We start from the raw sequence: 19,570 nt of genomic DNA, 5'->3' as shown, positions 1-19,570 counted from the left end.
ACTTTGTAATCAGCATCAAAGTAAATGATTGTATTTTGGGAAGTGATAAGCACATAGAAGTAAAAGAAGAAAAAAAGGTGGGAAAGTTTTTAAGCATGATTACTTGTCAATTACGCTCCGACTCTTTGGCCCGCACCAGCTGTTTAAGATCGCCGGCGTGACAAGTGACAACAATTGGCCACGTGTGTGTGATTTATTATCTTAAGTTTTTGTTATTTCTCTGCGAATTTTAAAGAAAATTTTGAACTTTGATCAAACTTGTATGAATTAGAGGGGATGCAAAAATAAATACACATTATACAAACGAGATGGTATGAAGGATAACAAAAAAAAAAAAGATGGTATGAAGACCAAAATATATTAAGCATTTGATTAAACTCCGATCAGCTGACATATTAACATGATCAAAGGTTAATGTTTAGACAAAAGGCTTTTATTAGTTGAGAATGGTCTTATCTAATTAAACACCACATTCGTGTTTATAAATAATCAAATCTAATGAACCGACGTCGGGTATTATATCTTATCAGTGGAGTGATCTAATTAAACTAATTTCACAATAACTGATTGATTCGAATTTAGAGTTATTTTATAACATATCTTATTTAAGATAGTCTTTTAAAATTCCAATGACTAGAAATTAAATATTCGTAATTTGGATTTATTCCAGCTTTGTTAGGTTGGTGATAGACATAGTTAAGATTTTCTTTTCTTTTTAATTTAATGTTATTTAATGAAATAAACATTCTCTTGATTTTAATTTAAAGAAATTTATTTGTATTGTTTCTCTAAAGAATTTACCAACCAGAGTGGAGGCATTTTTTATCCTATGTTTTGTCCAGATTTGGTGAGATATTTACTTTTTCTTTCGGTTTGATCCAATTTCTAATCAAAATACGTATGAGTAGAGCAACTTTTAGTTTATTTTAGTAAAATTCACTACATTTTTGTTACTATATGATGTGGTTCGACTGCACCAATCCGAGTTATCCAAATTAGACACTGATTTTTTTTTCTCAAACATATGTAGGTCGATAAAATCAAAAAATTTATTTGTTTTACTCCAAATTAATACCACATTCTTTAACAAAAAAAAAAGAAATTTTAAATTTCAAATTAATAGCTCCTCAATAAATTAATAATTAAGAATTTTATCTTCATATATTTCAAAAGAACAATTGCTAAAACTCCTGTAATTCACTTTATTATTTTGTTAATAACCCAACCGGATTAAACCAACCCCTCCGAATCGGAACCGGCGGTTAAGTTCAGAGACCATAACATAATAGTGGTATGAAACAGTAAATATTAAGAAAAACAAGGGCAAGTACCAAAGACGCCAGCCAACCACATGCTCTCGTTTATCTTCTTCAAAATGAGTTTAGTCTCTCTACTAGTCTCTCGCCTTTACTCTTTTCTTTCTTAGTACTAAAAATTAAACGACACTTCTCCCCTCAAATCCCTTTTTCTCTCTCTAAACACATTTACACACAGAACACAACACACTCTCTCTCTCTCTCTCTCTCTACGATTCTCGCTCACTGTTCATCGAATCCGTCATTGGATCGATTCGAATTTGGTGTGTGTTTTCTTTCCAATACCTCTGATTAGAGATTTCAGCAGATCTGAACGGAGGAGCGTCAGATCGGAATCGTCCGTCGGTGGTTTGGTAAAAAAAAAAATGGAGGAAGCTTTAGAAATGGCGAGAGCCAAGGATACAAAAGAGCGCATGGCTGCTGTTGAAAGGCTGCATCAACTTCTCGAAGCTTCTAGGAAGAGTTTGAGTCCTGCGGAAGTGACGTCACTTGTTGATTCTTGTTTGGATCTCCTTAAGGATAGTAATTTTAGAGTCTCTCAAGGTGCTCTTCAAGCTCTTGCTTCTGCTGCTGTCCTCGCTGGTGAGCATTTGAAGCTTCATTTGAATGCTCTTGTTCCTGCTGTTGTCGAGCGGCTTGGTGATAGTAAGCAACCTGTTAGAGATGCTGCGAGGCGTCTGTTGACGACTCTCATGGAGGTGAATAATTTTACTTAGTTTTGAATGTTTGTTGATGGAATTTGCATTGCTCAGAATTTGTTTTTTGTTAGGTTTCATCTCCGACGATTATAGTGGAGAGAGCTGGTTCGTATGCTTGGATGCATAAGAGTTGGAGAGTTAGGGAAGAGTTTGCGCGTACTGTTACATCGGCGATTGGTCTTTTCGCATCTACGGAACTTCCTCTTCAGCGTGTTATACTTGCTCCGGTATCTATCTCTCTCCCTTTAAAAGCTATTTGGATCATGTTTTTCTTGTATTGGATCGAATTTGATTGCGGTTATTTTGTTTGTTTATCAGATACTTCAGATGTTAAATGACCCTAATCAAGCAGTTAGGGAAGCTGCTATTTTGTGCATTGAGGTAAATTTTGTACCATCCTTGTTCTCAACTACTAAAGTGATTTAGACTTTAAACATCAAGGCAGAGTCTCACACCCAATTGTATACTCTCGACTTCCATAATTATGACTGAGATAGTTAGTAGTGAACTCAATCAATTTTGAGTGCAGTTTGAGCAAAGAATTTCACTTTATCAGTAGGGATTTGTCTGTGTTTTTAGAGAATTCGTAGAATTCAGAATTCAGATGTTCTACTTCGTGTTTGATATTAATATCATAATTCTGTTTTTCTCAGGAGATGTATATGCAAGGTGGGTCTCAATTTCGAGAAGAGCTTCAACGTCACCATCTTCCATCGTATATGGTAATTCTCAGAATAAGATTAATCCATCTGCAGTGCTAGAATGCATAATGCATGTGTATAGTTTCCATCTGCATCATAACTTAGTGTACTTTGATAAAGAATAATATGATTGCAGTCTTGGGGCGCTCTTTGCTTGAACTCTTTCTCTGTTTTTTTACTTTTTACTCAGGTGAAGGACATTAATGCTAGACTAGAACGTATTGAGCCACAACTGCGTTCTACAGATGGCCGTAGTGCCCACCATGTTGTTAATGAGGTGAAGGCATCAAGTGTCAATCCCAAAAAGAGCAGTCCCAGGGCAAAGGCTCCTACGAGGGAGAACTCTTTATTTGGGGGTGAAAATCTTTCTCTCAATGATTGAAGCCTAAACATTAGTGTTGTAATATTTCTATCTCGGCTCACTGGTTTTGTATCTCTGCATTTCAGGAGATGCCGACATCACTGAAAAACCCATTGAGCCAATCAAAGTGTACTCAGAGAAGGAGTTAATACGAGAATTTGAGAAAATTGCTGCAACACTCGTCCCAGAGAAAGACTGGTCAATGCGTATTTCAGCTATGCGGAGGGTTGAAGGACTTGTTGCAGGAGGTACTACGTCAATACTTTTTGTCTTTATCTTCGAAATGAAGTTTTATTTTCTTGTATCTCATCTCATGGAATCTTTTTTCTGTTGAAGGTGCGACTGATTACTCCTGCTTTCGAGGTCTCCTGAAGCAACTTGTTGGTCCTTTAAGTACTCAATTAGCTGACCGGAGATCTACCATTGTTAAGCAGGTTAGCTAAATTTTCGATTGATATTCTCATTAGTAGGATTTAGAATGTATTGTGATTCTTCTGATCCTTGTATCGGAGACAAATTGATGAGTTGGCAACTCCGTGAGATATTCCATTATCATTGAGTAACTAATTTATAGGAAGTTCATATTTTTCTATGCCAACACCCTTCATCTTAGTAAAACTTATATTCATTTTAGCCAGAAAACACATTTGCTAGTAGATCCAATTTCAGTAGGGATGAAGGGTATATTAGATTCATGCATCCTATCTATATTCTTATGTTGTTTTGAAAACCATTTTTGCCATTGTCTTTCCTTCATATACTGTTTCTCGTGTTCATAGGCCTGTCATCTCTTGTGTCTCTTATCAAAAGAGCTACTGGGAGATTTTGAGGCATGCGCTGAGACGTTTATTCCAGTAAGCTTAACCTCCTGTCGTTTACTACTATGGCATTCAACACATACACATTCTTGTTAATATTGGTATATGGTAATCAGGTGCTTTTCAAGCTGGTTGTGATTACTGTGCTTGTAATTGCAGAATCTGCTGATAACTGCATAAAAACGGTAAATTATTAGCTCGCTTATTTTGGTTTCTAGAACCATGCCTGCTCGGCTAAGTTTTGTGCTTACACAGATGGTTTCTTGCTATTCCAGATGCTGCGTAACTGCAAAGCTGCCCGTGTACTTCCTCGCATAGCTGAATCAGCAAAACATGACCGTAATGCAATTCTGCGAGCAAGGTAAGCTGGAGCATTTGTATCCCATTTTCTTGTATACAGATTTATGATGTTCTGGAATTGATCCCATTTTTTTGTATACAGATGTTGTGAATATGCATTGTTAACACTTGAACATTGGCCTGATGCTCCAGAAATTCAACGATCAGTTGATTTATATGAAGATCTGATTAGATGCTGTGTTGCAGATGCTATGAGTGAGGTAGGTTTCTGGTACCATTTTCCATAATACGAGATGTTGAAGTAGGGTTTATGGTTGCTTGTTTATATATGTGGTAATGCAGTTATTCGGATTCGATGCAACTTTTAATGAATGTATGTTTTGCATCAATTGTAACAAATGATTTGTATTTACTGTATTGCCCAGCTATCTCTCTCCCATGTGCCATTGAAAGGTTTTAATATATTGAATAACAGGTGCGGGCAACTGCTAGAATGTGCTACAGAATGTTTGCAAAAACTTGGCCGGATCGTTCTCGCCGGTTGTTTTCGTCCTTTGACCCTGTCATTCAAAGGGTAAGGCTTTTCAACTCTCTATATTCTGCTTATTATCATCAATGAGGCTTGATAAAGCATTCCATATGTTCTCAGCTAATAAATGAAGAAGATGGTGGAATTCATAGGAGACACGCCTCACCATCTGTCCGTGAGAGACATTCCCAGCCTTCATTTTCTCAGACGTCTGCTCCTTCTAACCTACCTGGCTATGGAACATCAGCTATAGTCGCTATGGATAGAAGTTCAAATTTATCATCTGGAGGATCTCTTTCTTCTGGGTTACTCCTTTCGCAATCAAAGGATGTCAATAAAGGTTCTGAACGTAGTCTGGAAAGTGTGTTACAATCAAGCAAGCAGAAGGTCAGTGCAATTGAAAGTATGCTCCGAGGACTGCATATATCTGATAGACAAAATCCTGCAGCCCTTCGTTCAAGTAGTTTGGATCTAGGTATTGAGTTTCTTTCCTTATGAAAGTACAGTTTGTTTTTGAAACGTCCTTTAACATGAGCTAAGATATCCTTGCGCAGCTAAATTGTCTTCTTTTTCCCCTAGTGCAGGAGTTGACCCTCCATCGTCTCGTGATCCTCCTTTCCATGCTGTTGCTCCAGCATCCAATAGTCACACAAGTAGCGCAGCTGCTGAATCAACACATAGTATCAACAAAGGCAGTAATCGCAATGGTGGCCTTGGTTTGTCAGATATCATCACCCAAATTCAAGCTTCAAAGGACTCAGGAAGATCATCTTACCGTGGCAATCTGTTGTCCGAGTCTCATCCTACTTTTTCATCCTTGACCGCTAAACGGGGCTCAGAGAGAAATGAGAGAAGTTCTCTTGAGGAAAGCAATGATGCCAGAGAGGTGAGGCGGTTTATGGCTGGTCATTTTGACCGACAGCAGATGGATACTGCTTATAGAGATTTGACTTTCAGGGAATCAAACGCTAGCCATGTTCCCAATTTCCAGAGGCCACTTTTGAGGAAGAATGTAGGGGGAAGAATGTCTGCAGGCCGGAGGAGGAGTTTTGATGATAGCCAACTGCAAATTGGTGACATATCAAATTTTGTTGATGGTCCAGCTTCCCTGAACGAGGCCCTTAACGACGGACTGAACTCAAGTTCTGATTGGTGTGCCAGAGTTGCAGCTTTTAATTTTCTCCAAACTCTGCTGCAGCAAGGCCCAAAAGGTGCTCAAGAAGTAATTCAAAGTTTTGAGAAAGTAATGAAACTATTTCTCCGGCATTTGGATGATCCTCACCACAAGGTCGCACAAGCAGCACTGTCGACACTTGCAGATCTTATACCATCTTGCCGAAAGCCTTTTGAGAGCTACATGGAAAGAGTCCTACCCCATGTGTTTTCACGGCTAATTGACCCTAAAGAAGTAGTTAGACAACCTTGCTCCTCAACCTTGGAAATTGTCAGCAAAACCTACAGTGTGGATTCCCTTTTACCTGCATTGCTTCGTTCACTGGATGAACAGAGATCACCAAAGGCTAAATTAGCTGTGATTGAATTTGCCATCAACTCCTTCAACAGGTACGCTGGTAACCCTGAAATTTCGGGTAATAGTGGCATCTTAAAGTTGTGGCTGGCAAAGTTGACGCCATTAACCCGCGACAAAAATACCAAGTTGAAAGAAGCTTCCATTACTTGCATCATATCTGTTTACAATCATTATGATTCTGCGGGACTGCTAAATTACATTCTTAGTTTGTCGGTTGAGGAGCAAAACTCTCTGAGAAGAGCCCTCAAACAATATACTCCCCGCATCGAGGTGGACCTGTTAAACTATATGCAGAGTAAAAAGGAAAAACAGAGAATTAAGTCTTATGACCCATCTGATGCCATTGGGACATCATCTGAGGAAGGATATGCTGGTGCCTCCAAGAAGAATATATTCCTTGGCCGGTATTCTGGGGGTTCTATTGACAGTGATAGTGGCAGGAAGTGGAGTTCTTCCCAGGAGCCAACAATGATCACTGGTGGTGTTGGTCAAAATGTTTCCAGTGGAACCCAGGAAAAGCTGTATCAGAACGTTAGAACTGGGATCAGTTCAGCTAGTGATCTGTTGAACCCCAAGGATTCTGATTACACATTTGCTTCAGCTGGTCAGAATTCGATATCAAGAACTAGCCCCAATGGAAGCTCAGAAAACATCGAAATCTTGGATGACTTATCTCCACCACATTTGGAGAAAAATGGTCTAAATCTGACAAGCGTTGATTCCTTGGAAGGAAGACATGAAAATGAGGTCTCCCGCGAATTAGATTTAGGTCACTACATGCTCACATCTATTAAGGTCAACACAACACCGGAATCTGGACCTAGCATTCCTCAGATTCTACATATGGTTAGTAACTATTGTCACTTCTGCTAAATGTCGTTATCGTTGTTTTCTCTGGTACTAAAAAGCATATCTGATGATTATGCTTTCACAGATCAACGGGAGTGATGGAAGCCCTTCTTCTAGCAAGAAATCTGGACTCCAGCAATTAATTGAAGCCTCTGTAGCTAACGAGGAATCAGTTTGGACCAAGGTATAACTAATGAACCCTGCACTAGTTGGAATAATTGGTCCCGACATTTATATCTTTTATATTACATTTCTACTGTTAAGATTGTAAGTCCATGAAATTTACAAGGCTAGAAAAGATTGGGTAAGACAAGAAAAATGTGTGTTGGTAAACTCCGTTGGGTGGGATATATTTCATAGTTGCTTTACCATGTACATTTGCCTATCAATCCTAATGGTCATTCCTCCTACTTTTCTACTCCCAGTACTTCAATCAAATTTTGACGGTTGTTCTTGAAGTGCTCGATGACGAAGATTTTTCAATCAAAGAGCTTGCTCTTTCATTGATTTCTGAAATGCTAAAGAGCCAGGTTTGTTCCTTACGTAGACTCGTCAATCAATCATCTCTAACACATTAAGCGTGGGTCTGTGAAATTACAAACACCTTTTCTTACATGTATATATCTTGCTTATTAATTTCAGAAAGATGCCATGGAAGACTCTGTTGAAATAGTGATCGAAAAGCTGCTTCATGTCTCAAAGGACACCGTTCCAAAAGTAACGATTGCATGCTCAAACCTTTTTCTTGTGGATCAACCCCTTTTTCTGTATGTCTCCAGATCTCATATGATAATATCTTTTCAGGTTTCCACTGAAGCTGAGCAATGTTTGACCACAGTCTTGTCCCAATACGATCCTTTCAGATGCTTAAGCGTATGTACATAGAACTCTTTTCACGCCCTCATTTGTTTTATTGTTTCGTTTCTTCTAGTTGATTTAACCTAAGCAATATGTCTTTGCTTCAGGTTATTGTCCCATTATTGGTGACGGAAGATGAGAAAACTCTTGTCGCTTGCATAAATTGTTTAACGAAGGTAAGATTTATCAATTATACGGTATATTCGTGTTTTTCCGAGATTGTTAATACAAAGTCGCATGTAGATATAATCGTCAGGTCTCACTGAAACAGTTTCATTGGCTCTTGTGTACAGCTTGTGGGTAGGCTCTCGCAAGAGGAATTAATGGATCAATTGTCGTCTTTTTTGCCTGCGGTTTTTGAAGCATTTGGGAGCCAAAGCGCGGATGTCCGCAAGGTAAAGGAATTGAAAAAAAAAACTTGACTTTTCTACTCATACCAGTAACTTACGATTTGATGAAATTGGACAAGTTATAACTAACTCTCTATGAGGGGGTCTTTGCTGTTTGTTGCAGACAGTGGTGTTCTGTCTAGTAGACATATATATAATGCTTGGGAAAGCATTTTTGCCGTATTTGGAAGGTCTAAACAGCACGCAGGTTCGTCTAGTGACCATCTATGCAAACCGGATCTCGCAGGCTAGAAACGGTGCCCCTATCGACGCAGACACCTGACGAGCCGCTTGTACTTATGGTTCAGTGGGTTTATCTTGTGTCTTGGGGTCATATTCATTATTGTTTATTTTGTATATGGGTGTGTTTTCCGCGTTTCAATTTTTTGGGTGTAATTTTGCAAATTGGTTTTTCCATTTGTTGTTGCAGTGTGTGGTCTATTTTGAGTTGTTTTGGGGGAATGTATTTATTGCTTTCCTCTCGTAGGACAAAAAAAAAAAATGTATTTTGACCTCGCAACTGATGATTAAATACCTTTATTAGTGAACAAAACAAATCTATATTACTTGTGAAAAAAAAAAAAAAAAAAAAACTAAAACTTCTCATCTGTCCGTGAACTAACACTTGGTCCGAAAACCGAAATTGATGATTCTTACAATATTCAATCAAATTCTAATATATTGAATATTTTTATTAAATTTTAATAAAATAAAACCAGTTTAATAAAATCAGAAATTATAAAATATAAAAAAATATTTTTTTTTAATAACTAAAAGACTTTTCTAGAAACCATATCTATTGAGAAATTCCCTAAACATACTAATACTACAAAAAAAAAGTTTTAGTTCAAAGTATATAACTTTAAACAGTGGTCTCATCCAACCGCTCATCTCGTTCGTTCCATTAACAATGTTAACCACAACCGCATCGTCTCTCTTAGCTGCCACAACGCAAAAACAATTTTAGTGAAGACACTTAATTCATTTTCGCACTATTTTAGACTAGTGTTTTCTACCCATTCTTTTTTTTTCTTGTAAACAATTCTTTTTGTTGACCTAATAAGTTTACATTTCAACCCAAGTGGTATTTTGAAATTTCATTAATGGTAGTTTTGAAAGAAAAAAAAATATATATAGTGTTTTATAATTTTTCCTAAAATAGATTATGTTAAAATGGTCAGGTATTTATTTATGTCTAATGTATTATTAAAATATACAATCATAAAAGAGAAATTATTGCGTTGGATAGGGATCACCAATTATTACCCTCTCGTGGAGGAACATAACACGATGATACAGCGAGCAGCTTGTCTTCCTATCAATATATGCTTTTTCAATTCATCGATTCCTACATTTCTTTACTTACAAAAATATTTTACAACTAATCAATTATCTTTTTTTTTTCCACAGAAATCCTTTGCCTTTATGCCTCAAATCATGTGCTAGTCGTGAGATAAATTTAGAATCGTATTGTTTTTATTTTCTCGTTTGATATACAAATAAAATAGTACTAGAAATAGAAGGTGTGGGCAAATGAGTCCCCAACCACCGCCGAAATAGTTTGCAGTTTTCCTAAATAAGAATATTATAAATTCAGATCCAAAATTTAAATAGTTATAATATTTGGGTCCACCTTATCTTATACGATTACTATATTCGTACTAATTAAATATAATATTAATTATTTTATATTGATAAATATTATATAGCCATGTCGCCATCAAATATCATTTTCGTCATCATTTTTTTCTGTCAACCATTTTCGTCATCATTTCTACTTGTAAATTTTGTTGTCAATCATTTCTACCAGTTATTTAATTCAACATTAGTAGTCTACGACTCTACGAGCCTAGCCTGTTTTTTTTTATTAAATCTATAAAAAAATTTCCATAAATGTTAAATAATAGTTACTAGTTTGAAGCTTCGAATAGGAACAGTATGGGCCAGAAAATGATGGAGATTATAGTTTACATTACGAGTTTATGTTACTACTTTTATTATATTGTAACTGATGATTCTATTTTTTGTCCCTTTTTTGCCGATAATTCTGTTCTTATATGCGATTCCATGTGTTTTATGATTTATGAGTTTAAGTGTTTCATGAAAATTCCAACGTTAAAATTGTAGTAGACTAAATGCCAATCTTGTGAATTGTGAATTCGATTAGTCATTTAAAAAACTGTTAAAATCTATATATTTTCTTAAAACATAAGTTATATACATATGTTCAGATCTTATAACCTACTGGTTTGTACTTGTACTAATGACGTCAACATATTATTATCCAAATTTAATTATGTATATAGTATACTGCATTTATTAAATCACTATTTATTTATTTATCTAAATTTCACACGGATATAGAGAGTGATTACAGATCATTTAGCATTGCATAAAGACTAATATTAGACCTAATAAAGTATTATTAGCGTGCGATTACCTGAAAATCATTGTCTTATGCAAATGATTAAGGTTTTCTTGTTATGGTTATCGTTTCCTTAAACCCAACATGCTAATTTAGTATCTAAATCTGATGACAAATTAAATGTTATTCTATTAATCTAATAAAGACCTTTTTGATATTTTATTCCAAAGCTGGTAAAGATCATCAAGTAGACAATAACTTTCTAAGAATTTATGTTATTATCACTAATCAACAATTTAATTATTCAAATATTAACACAGTCACCGAGAGTACGTACTTCAGACGGTGAGAAACCAAAATGAGTTTCTAAATAATAATATAAATTAAATATTTTCATAAATTAAATTATCAATTTTTTTTTGATGAAAAAGATAGACAATTATAGACACATAATGTCTCAAGAGTTTTTTGTGAGTTATTCAAATAAGAGACAAAAATTTTAGAATTTCTCACTTTTCTCTCTTATTTTTTTTTATATTTTATTAGTAATTAAGAGACTCCCATTAAATATGTTCTCTCTTAATGTCTCATTGTTTCAGTTCCTACTTCCTACAAAATCATAATTTGGTAAAGAAAAAAAGCTACATACAATTGCATAAGCATATGTAGTCTATAAGACGAGATATATATGATAATTTTCGGAATATTATTACTTAGCATTTTGTTTAAATATAACCACAATCAGGCTTTAATTTCAGTTTTTGTCTTGTCATTTGCATCTAACATAAAATATTATATTTTACTCTAAAGAACAAAAACGCAAATCATTATTATTCAATCAAAATTTTTTACGACTTTTTTATCAGGAGATAATATTTTTTTCTATTTTGCGTTTTGTTTAATTTAAAGTAACTTTGATGGTAAATCAAAATATATTTTAGATAGGTACAAATCATTTTAGCGGACAAAAAAAATGTACAACAGCAAGAGGGTGATTTAGCAACAAAATTTAGCTTGAAAAAATTGATGTTTATAGATTATGTCTAAATCTGAATAAAAGAATAAATAATTAAGTTTGATAGATCATGCAAGAGGGTGGTTTAGCAACAAAAATAAACATATTACCCTGTCTCATAAATCATTGAGATTATCAATAAAAAAAACACCCAATTTCTGTCTTAATATTGTCCCCACCAATGTGAGTCCATATCTGATTCTCTGTTTCTTTCTTCCCTACTTGGAATTATATAAAAATATGTATATACATATTAATGTGTATATATATATATATATGTGCGTGTTCCCATATCAATGATAAATGCTCTTTATCAAAAGGTAAAATGATTATAAAAAAAAATAAGTTGTTTCATTTTATTTGTTGTTTTCAATGCAAAATTTATTATTATTTTATTATTTTTGATTCTTGAAATTCTGCAACTTTTTATTGGTTAAATTATTTTAAAATATGTAATTAAACATATTTTTAAAATTTAAGAAAACAGAAACTAAATGATCTTAATCAATGTACCAAAATCTTAAACTAGAACAAAATAGAAACAAAAGAAGTATTATAGAAGAAATTAACACTTTGTTCACTAACTTGACTACTATAAATGATTATAAATTAACACTTTATGTAGCATTCGACTTTTCTGTTTATAGAAGAGGAGACTCACTTAAGTCTTTAATATCATGTTTGCATATGTTGTAGTCTTTTGTTTTTAACATCTTTGGATTGACATGGTCTATTCTATAGCCAATATCTATTATGCAAGATAACACGATTTAGTGGAGTCAAACTCTGGTGGAAAAAGCGGAATCAAATGGATTTAACCACAAGACTAAAGGAATATTTCCTGCAAGATATATGTAGTCTTAAATCTATAATTTAGCGATATAAAAAAGGACAATTTTTAAATATGATACTTAAGTTTTTGTTTATTTCTTTAAAAATACCACTTAATGTTTGGTTTCTTAAAATAACATAAAACTTAAATTTAACTTCCAACATTCAAAATTAAACTCTAAACTTTAAACACTAAACCCTAACCCCTAAAAACAATATCTTAAAATTAAAATGGTCAATTCAAACTTAATTTTTTTAATTCTGATGAACTCTTGAAAATCAAAATTGAAGTATAATATTTTTGGAAAACAAAACTTTTGGTGGTATTTTGACAACACAACTTGAAAGTGTGATATTTTGCTACAATACTCCTCTAGAATTCGAGGCTCCCTTAAAACAAAATATTATTTTCGTGTCAGTCATATTTTTTTGAGACATTTCTCAAAATACCACATTTTCAAGTCTTATTGCTAAAATACCATTTCATCCGGTATTCGATCTTCTATCAAAAGAAAATTATATTCATGTAGGATGTCTAGGTTTGGTCCAGACAAGTTAAATGGTAATCTGGTAACATGCGATTCAGTTATGTTTAAGTGTTAATCAGTTAATATTCTAAACTCGGAATAAATGTGTGATGATCCTTGAATATAAATTTATTTTGTAATACTTAAATATATTTTTACCAAAATTAACCGGATCATTGGATAAAGTTTATAAAATAATTTTTTTTTGATGATAATGCCATGAAAACAATTTATAGTACGGATGAGAAACAATGAGGCTGATTATTTTATCTCCGTCAGCTACAAATGATCTCAGACATTTTGTTTTTATGTTCAACTTGGTTTTTTATTCAGAGGTTAAAAAATGGGCACAAGTTTCTATTCAGACACATACACACATAAATAAAATAGAGAATTCACTGTTAAAGTTAGTTGACACAATAGTAAATGCGATACATGCTAGAGTCACGGAAGAGGCAAAAACAAACTCCAAAGAGAGACATATAAGAAAAAGACAAAAACCCTTAAGAAGCTTATCACATTCTTAAAGCACGAAAATTCAGAATAAGATTCAGTCATCCTTTAGCACAAAAAAAAAAAAAAAAAGATCCAGTCATCCAATACTAGTTCCCCAGAAATAAAGGTGATATATTTTTTTTTTTGAGAAGCCTATCCAGTACCAACCTCAATTCTCTAGGTTAGATATAGTCTGGGTAGTATATATGTTTCTTCACTGATTAGTAATCTCTGTGTGTAGTACACTTACTCACTAGTGCTACTCTTTTGGATCTTTCTGGGGTTTTTCTTTTGGTTATAAAACCAGAAGAAGAAGATAACTGTTTGTTATTTTAATACTTACCATTATCATCATCTTTGTAGAGAGAGAGATATGCATCATTTTGTCCCTGACTTCGATACCGATGATGATTATGTCAACAACCATAATTCTTCTTTGAATCATCTTCCTAGAAAATCCATTACTACTATGTAAGTTCTTTTATTCAAACTTATATTAAAAAAAAAAAAAAGTTTGATTAGTTCAAGATCTGAGTATTTATAGTATTGAAAACTTTAGGGGTGAAGATGATGATCTTATGGAGCTTTTATGGCAGAACGGTCAAGTTGTTGTTCAAAACCAGAGACTTCACACCAAGAAACCTTCTTCTTCTCCACCGAAGCTTCTTCCTTCTATGGATCCTCAGCAGCAACCTTCTTCAGATCAGAATCTTTTTATTCAAGAAGATGAAATGACTTCTTGGCTTCATTATCCTCTCCGTGACGATGATTTCTGCTCAGATCTTCTCTTCTCCGCCGCACCTACTGCGACGGCTACCGCGACGGTGAGTCAAGTCACCGCCGCGAGACCGCCAGTATCTTCGACGAATGAGTCGAGGCCGCCGGTGAGGAACTTCATGAATTTCTCGAGGCTGAGAGGGGATTTTAATAACGGTAGAGGTGGTGAATCTGGACCGTTGCTTTCGAAGGCGGTTGTGAGAGAATCTACGCAGGTAAGTCCTAGCGCAACACCGTCGGCGGCGGCGAGTGAATCCGGTTTAACACGGCGGACGGATGGTACTGACAGTTCCGCCGTAGCTGGAGGCGGCGCGTATAATCGGAAGGGAAAAGCAGTGGCTATGACGGCGCCGGCGATCGAGATAACCGGTACATCGTCATCTGTAGTGTCAAAGAGCGAAATCGAACCGGAGAAGACGAACGTCGATGATAGGAAACGAAAAGAGAGAGAAGCCACCACTACTGATGAAACTGAATCCCGTAGCGAGGTGAGTCAAAAAAACACAGAACAGAGTCGTTGTTAGCTATCGTGCGCAAGTCAAATACGGCGCATTTTAGTCTGACTTTGTAGTTTTCAGCGCATTTTTAATTAACTTTTTTGGTGTTTTCTTGTGGTGCAGGAAACAAAACAAGCACGTGTATCAACAACATCTACCAAGAGATCTCGTGCTGCTGAAGTTCATAATCTCTCTGAAAGAGTACGTTTGTGTTTTTTCTTATGTTTTTGTAATCTTTTTCGATAAAGATTTCGCAATGAATCTGAAGAATGTCGCGGATTTGGTAACAGAAACGGAGAGATAGGATCAATGAGAGAATGAAAGCTTTGCAAGAACTTATACCTCGCTGCAACAAGGTCTTCGACGATCTTTTTTCTTTCTCTTCAAGTTATTGTATACGTTAACCTTGTTACTGATTGTTGTTTCTTTGATCCTCAGTCAGATAAAGCTTCGATGCTAGATGAAGCTATTGAGTACATGAAATCTCTTCAGCTTCAAATACAGGTTCATTTTCTTTAAAGGATTCTAAGTCTTGAAAGCCCTTTTTAAGTTCTTGAAAATGTACACTTTACCATGAAAACTCCAGTTTATATGACTGAGATTAATGCAGATGATGTCAATGGGATGTGGAATGATGCCAATGATGTATCCGGGCATGCAACAGTACATGCCTCATATGGCGATGGGTATGGGTATGAACCAGCCTATTCCTCCTCCTTCCTTCATGCCATTCCCCAACATGTTAGCCGCTCAAAGACCTTTGCCTACACAAACTCACATGGCCGGGTCAGGACCGCAATACCCTGTTCATGCTTCTGACCCGTCAAGAGTCTTTGTACCGAACCAGCAGTATGATCCAACCTCGGGCCAGCCTCAGTATCCAGCTGGTTACACGGATCCATATCAGCAGTTCCGCGGTCTCCACCCGACCCAACCACCTCAGTTTCAGGTACTAAACAGTCATCTCTTTCCCAAAAATGACTAGTTCCTCTGCTTACAAGTCACAAGTTCTTATCTTTCTTATTTTAGAATCAAGCAACATCGTACCCAAGTTCGAGCAGGGTGAGTAGTAGTAAGGAATCTGAGGATCACGGAAACCACACAACAGGTTAATAATGTCCATGGAGCAACAAGAAGATCTGTTTTCACAAGCAAACACAATTTCTTATCCGACCCGACCCAACCACCTCAGTTTCAGGTACTAAACAGTCATCTTTTTCCCAAAAATGGCTAGTTCCTCTGCTTACAAGTCACAAGTTCTTATCTTTCTTATTTTAGAATCAAGCAACATCGTATCCAAGTTCGAGCAGGGTGAGTAGTAGTAAGGAATCTGAGGATCACGGAAACCACACAACAGGTTAATAATGTCCATGGAGCAACAAGAAGATCTGTTTTCACAAGCAAACACAATTTTGAGAAATTGACAGAGAGACCTAACATGTATATATATCGCCATCTGTTTCTTGTTTTTCTTTGGTTTGTTTTGTCCTCTCTTCTCAGGTTGTATACTTAGAGAGCTGTACATGTAATGATCCAGAGATCTAGGAATCAATACATAGAGGTTGCAGAGGCTTAGTGCAAAGAATAAATATGAGAAAGTTAGGTTCATATACATACCCGATCATTATTCTTTTCTCGTCTATTATTATTACTTTTGACGAAAGCAATTCTTGATTAAGCTTAACAGTGAATATTTACAAATGTTCCACTCCCAAGTCCCAAAGACTTATCGATACAAATGCACAAACAAATCTTAGTCCTTGCAACTAAGCTCACAATGTGACACAAAATATGTAAATAGACGGACAAAAGCCAGCAAACAAAAGCAAGAAAATTAATGATGTAATTGGCCAAGCATTGCCCATTTTGTAGTGTCTTTCATAGGATCTCTTCATCTAAAAACGTAGTGATGTCAACTAATATGGTATCTCCAGTCCATGACCATAATATCGAAAATATAAAGCTAAAAGAAAAGGCAAACAAATTTCTCAAACCGTTAAGACTTGCTATCTCCATGACCATAAGACTTGACAAACATGCATATATATGTATCAAACCGTTAAATCAATTTTGTATTTGCTTAATAAAGAAGATGTAAAAAGAAGTTTAACATTTATAGTATTTGAAAACTTATATATTAGTATTACTATTTCCTTATTTTTGTCAAAGTTATTTTACTATATATTTCCTTAACACATCAAAATAGAAGGTATACTTATACGTAAATGACCTTAAAGATTTGTTAAGTAATGGTGCATCCTCCTGGTCCTCCATAGAAAATTGCACTAGACCACTCCTCACCGACCCCTGTTTTTGTTTCGACTTTATAACATTTTGGGCTGTTTGCGAATAATCTTAAATCTTTAACTGGTGGACTTCTAATTTTTTCTATTTCACGATCTATCACTTTAAGGCCGTTCACAAAAGCTGCCTTTTTGAAACCTTCTTTTGGGAAATGTCCACTTCCCATGAGTGGGCTTGTACTCTGTCTCAGTGCACTGAAAACTTCTCCTCCCCAAAACACACGACTTGCTCCATAAGCTAAACCTTGAACATGAAACAATGATTTTGGCCAATACCCAATTGGCTCGTTCTTTATCAAAAACCACCAGTTTCCTGTAATATTATCCTGCTTAAACCAAAAGCAGTAACTCTTTTAGAAGTAGCGATTGAAATTAGAGTTTTTTTTTTTTTTTTTTTTTATATATAGGTTTTATGGAAATTGAAACCAAATGAAAACATTTTTAATTCTTGGTTTTGGTTCATGAAACCAAATCAAAACGTAAATTTATAAAGTTTTGCTTATTCTTTATTCGATTACACAAAAATAATTTTGGGTTGTTTCTGACTTGAGTTATAAGTAAACAATAGTAATCATCGGTCGATATTTTTACTACCATTTTTGGTCAATATATATACCTAAGTGTTATGCAACATCGACTTGTCAATATGAGTGGGATTTGAGAAACATGGGGTTATATATACCTGATAAATGATGGCTTGTAAATAGTATTGTTCGCCATCATAAGTGGAAGTTGGTCTGGCAAGAGTTCCAAGTGCGAGCTTGCTACTCACTTGTACAAACCCTGGACATACTGTATTGTAGCAACCTGTCTTCTCATGTCCATCTGCCTGTTTCCATCATAAATTCCAACCAATTTAGCCAGTGTGGCTTGACATGCAATGTAGTGAACTATCAAACTTTCAATATGTTTGAAGAACTTACGGTCCAATATGTAAATAAGCCACTATTATTCTGATTTAGTTTCGGGGACACCTGTAAGATATTTATTTATTTTACAATTTTATAGGTTTTCTTTTTGAATTGTTATGAAATTTTGAAGTAATTTTGTTTTTGACTTACTATCCATCCAGCTGAAATGCTCTGTAAACTGTCTCTAAAACCGTTCTCGACATATATACTTGCAAGACTAAATTGATCAGGGTTGACAGGTGGATCCCATAAATTTATGTTTCCCGTTGCTCCATAGTTGTCTCTATAGTATTCAGCTATAGCAAACTAAGATAAACAAAAGAGGAAGAAACAAAAAAATTAAGCACTTGTTAGGGTCTCAACTATGTGAACAAGAAGCTTTTCTTACATGACGACCGGTCATATTGAGGAAATCCTTGTCTTTTGAAGTTGTATACTTAACCCCTAAATATTTCAAACGTTGAATTTGTATAAGATCTTCAAGTGTAGTTCTTTTAATAATCACTGTTCCATGTGGACAACTTATGTCTTCATCTTGTCGAAATGGCAGAGAACTTGATTTTTGAGTGTTTTTATCTCTTGTCCATTTAGGTATGATTGTAGGCTTCAACTGCATATAATAATTTAAGCCATTAGGAAAAAAAAAATCTTGAATAGCTTTTACTTTTTTTTTTTGGACCAAAAAAATTCTTGAATAGCTTTTACTTGTAGTACTTTGTAGAATAAAACCTGAATAGAATGGTTTTTGAGCAAAGGATGATCAAAGGCGAGCTGCTTTTGAATGTCGATGCAGTCCAATATATAACCATGTTTCGTCTGTCAAAATACAAAATACAAAGTAAAAATAATATTGATGTGTTCTGAAAAAAGAAAAAAATGCAAGTTGAATTGTTGCACTCTAACTGTTTTGGCCTTTCAGTTTTTTTTTTTTAATCCAAAATGCAGATTTGCTCAAAACATATTAATATCAAATTGGTTTAGATACAGCATAAAAAGGAAATAGGAAATAGTACCGTTAAATAGATGTTTCAGTTAGGACTTTTAGTTATTTCCTACAATGTAATAGTAATACTTTAGCTAATTCATTTAGTCTCTTATGACATATAAACTCCCTAGAATTTTTTTATTGCACACATCCCAAAAATCTACTCTTAAACAATGGTCGTAAACGGTGCATGGCTTGTATCACAGACCGTGTTTGTAGAAAAACAACATAAATTTCATCATAGAAAGTTTAAGAAAAAGCTCAACTTACTTGGAAACTTTTTATTGCGGGTTTATTAATATGGTTGAGTAGTTTCTTGAGCTCTTGTTTCTCATTTTTCAATGGTATTGTTCTTCGACTCTCCGTAACTAAGATGAGAGTTATTGTGAAAAAATTCAGTAGGATAAGCTTAGTGCATGACCTCATGGAAAATCAAGGATCCTGAACTATTTTTTACAAAAGATTATGAAGCATAGCAACTATATATATATATATATATATATATATATATATA

At 34.9% G+C, this 19,570-nt stretch overlaps 3 protein-coding genes across 12 annotated transcripts; 2 read left to right on the top strand and 1 right to left on the bottom strand.

Moving 5' to 3' along the window:
- Positions 1–1,379: 1,379 nt before the first annotated feature.
- On the top strand, positions 1,380–8,916 carry CLASP (CLIP-associated protein). The gene is made up of 21 exons (NM_179666.5): positions 1,380–2,014; positions 2,086–2,241; positions 2,333–2,395; positions 2,668–2,736; positions 2,906–3,071; positions 3,163–3,324; positions 3,413–3,510; positions 3,856–3,930; positions 4,011–4,079; positions 4,170–4,255; positions 4,337–4,454; positions 4,670–4,768; positions 4,844–5,198; positions 5,308–7,100; positions 7,189–7,287; positions 7,529–7,633; positions 7,746–7,820; positions 7,908–7,976; positions 8,069–8,137; positions 8,255–8,356; positions 8,475–8,916. The coding sequence occupies exons 1-21, from the start codon at positions 1,682–1,684 to the stop codon at positions 8,631–8,633; spliced, it is 4,320 nt and encodes a 1,439-aa protein (NP_849997.2). The 5' UTR covers positions 1,380–1,681; the 3' UTR covers positions 8,634–8,916.
- A 4,569-nt stretch (positions 8,917–13,485) lies between these two features.
- Positions 13,486–16,471, top strand: PIL5 (phytochrome interacting factor 3-like 5; the record flags this gene model as incomplete). Of its 8 annotated transcripts, none has more annotated exons than NM_179665.3 (9): positions 13,491–13,710; positions 13,947–14,054; positions 14,180–14,848; positions 14,981–15,058; positions 15,148–15,213; positions 15,296–15,361; positions 15,468–15,806; positions 15,887–16,055; positions 16,136–16,471. In NM_179665.3, the coding sequence occupies exons 3-8, from the start codon at positions 14,258–14,260 to the stop codon at positions 15,968–15,970; spliced, it is 1,224 nt and encodes a 407-aa protein (NP_849996.1). In that variant the 5' UTR covers positions 13,491–13,710; positions 13,947–14,054; positions 14,180–14,257. The 8 variants fall into 8 exon arrangements, with proteins under 8 accessions (NP_001189559.1, NP_849996.1, NP_001318252.1 ...); NM_001335663.1 differs by having other exon boundaries at positions 14,143–14,848; NM_001202630.2 differs by lacking the exon at positions 15,887–16,055 and having other exon boundaries at positions 13,486–13,710; positions 14,143–14,848; positions 16,136–16,460.
- AT2G20170 (NEP-interacting protein, putative (DUF239)) lies at positions 16,138–19,482 on the bottom strand (the record flags this gene model as incomplete). 3 transcript variants are annotated; one of them, NM_127576.2, is made up of 10 exons in its annotated part: positions 16,138–16,187; positions 16,291–16,374; positions 16,475–16,582; positions 17,088–17,486; positions 17,843–17,989; positions 18,084–18,134; positions 18,222–18,377; positions 18,460–18,681; positions 18,801–18,887; positions 19,327–19,482. In NM_127576.2, 7 exons carry the CDS (start codon positions 19,480–19,482, stop codon positions 17,100–17,102), a joined length of 1,206 nt encoding a protein of 401 aa, NP_179607.1. In that variant the 3' UTR covers positions 16,138–16,187; positions 16,291–16,374; positions 16,475–16,582; positions 17,088–17,099. The 3 variants fall into 3 exon arrangements, with proteins under 3 accessions (NP_179607.1, NP_001118348.1, NP_001189558.1); NM_001124876.1 differs by lacking the exons at positions 16,138–16,187; positions 16,291–16,374; positions 16,475–16,582 and having other exon boundaries at positions 16,918–17,486; NM_001202629.1 differs by lacking the exons at positions 16,138–16,187; positions 16,291–16,374; positions 16,475–16,582; positions 18,084–18,134 and having other exon boundaries at positions 16,918–17,486.
- Positions 19,483–19,570: the final 88 nt, after the last annotated feature.

The sequence above is a fragment of the Arabidopsis thaliana genome, chromosome 2 (genome assembly GCF_000001735.4).
Source record: "Arabidopsis thaliana chromosome 2, partial sequence".
Taxonomy (NCBI): Eukaryota; Viridiplantae; Streptophyta; class Magnoliopsida; order Brassicales; family Brassicaceae; genus Arabidopsis; species Arabidopsis thaliana.
This window is presented reverse-complemented; position numbering and strand designations above follow the sequence as displayed.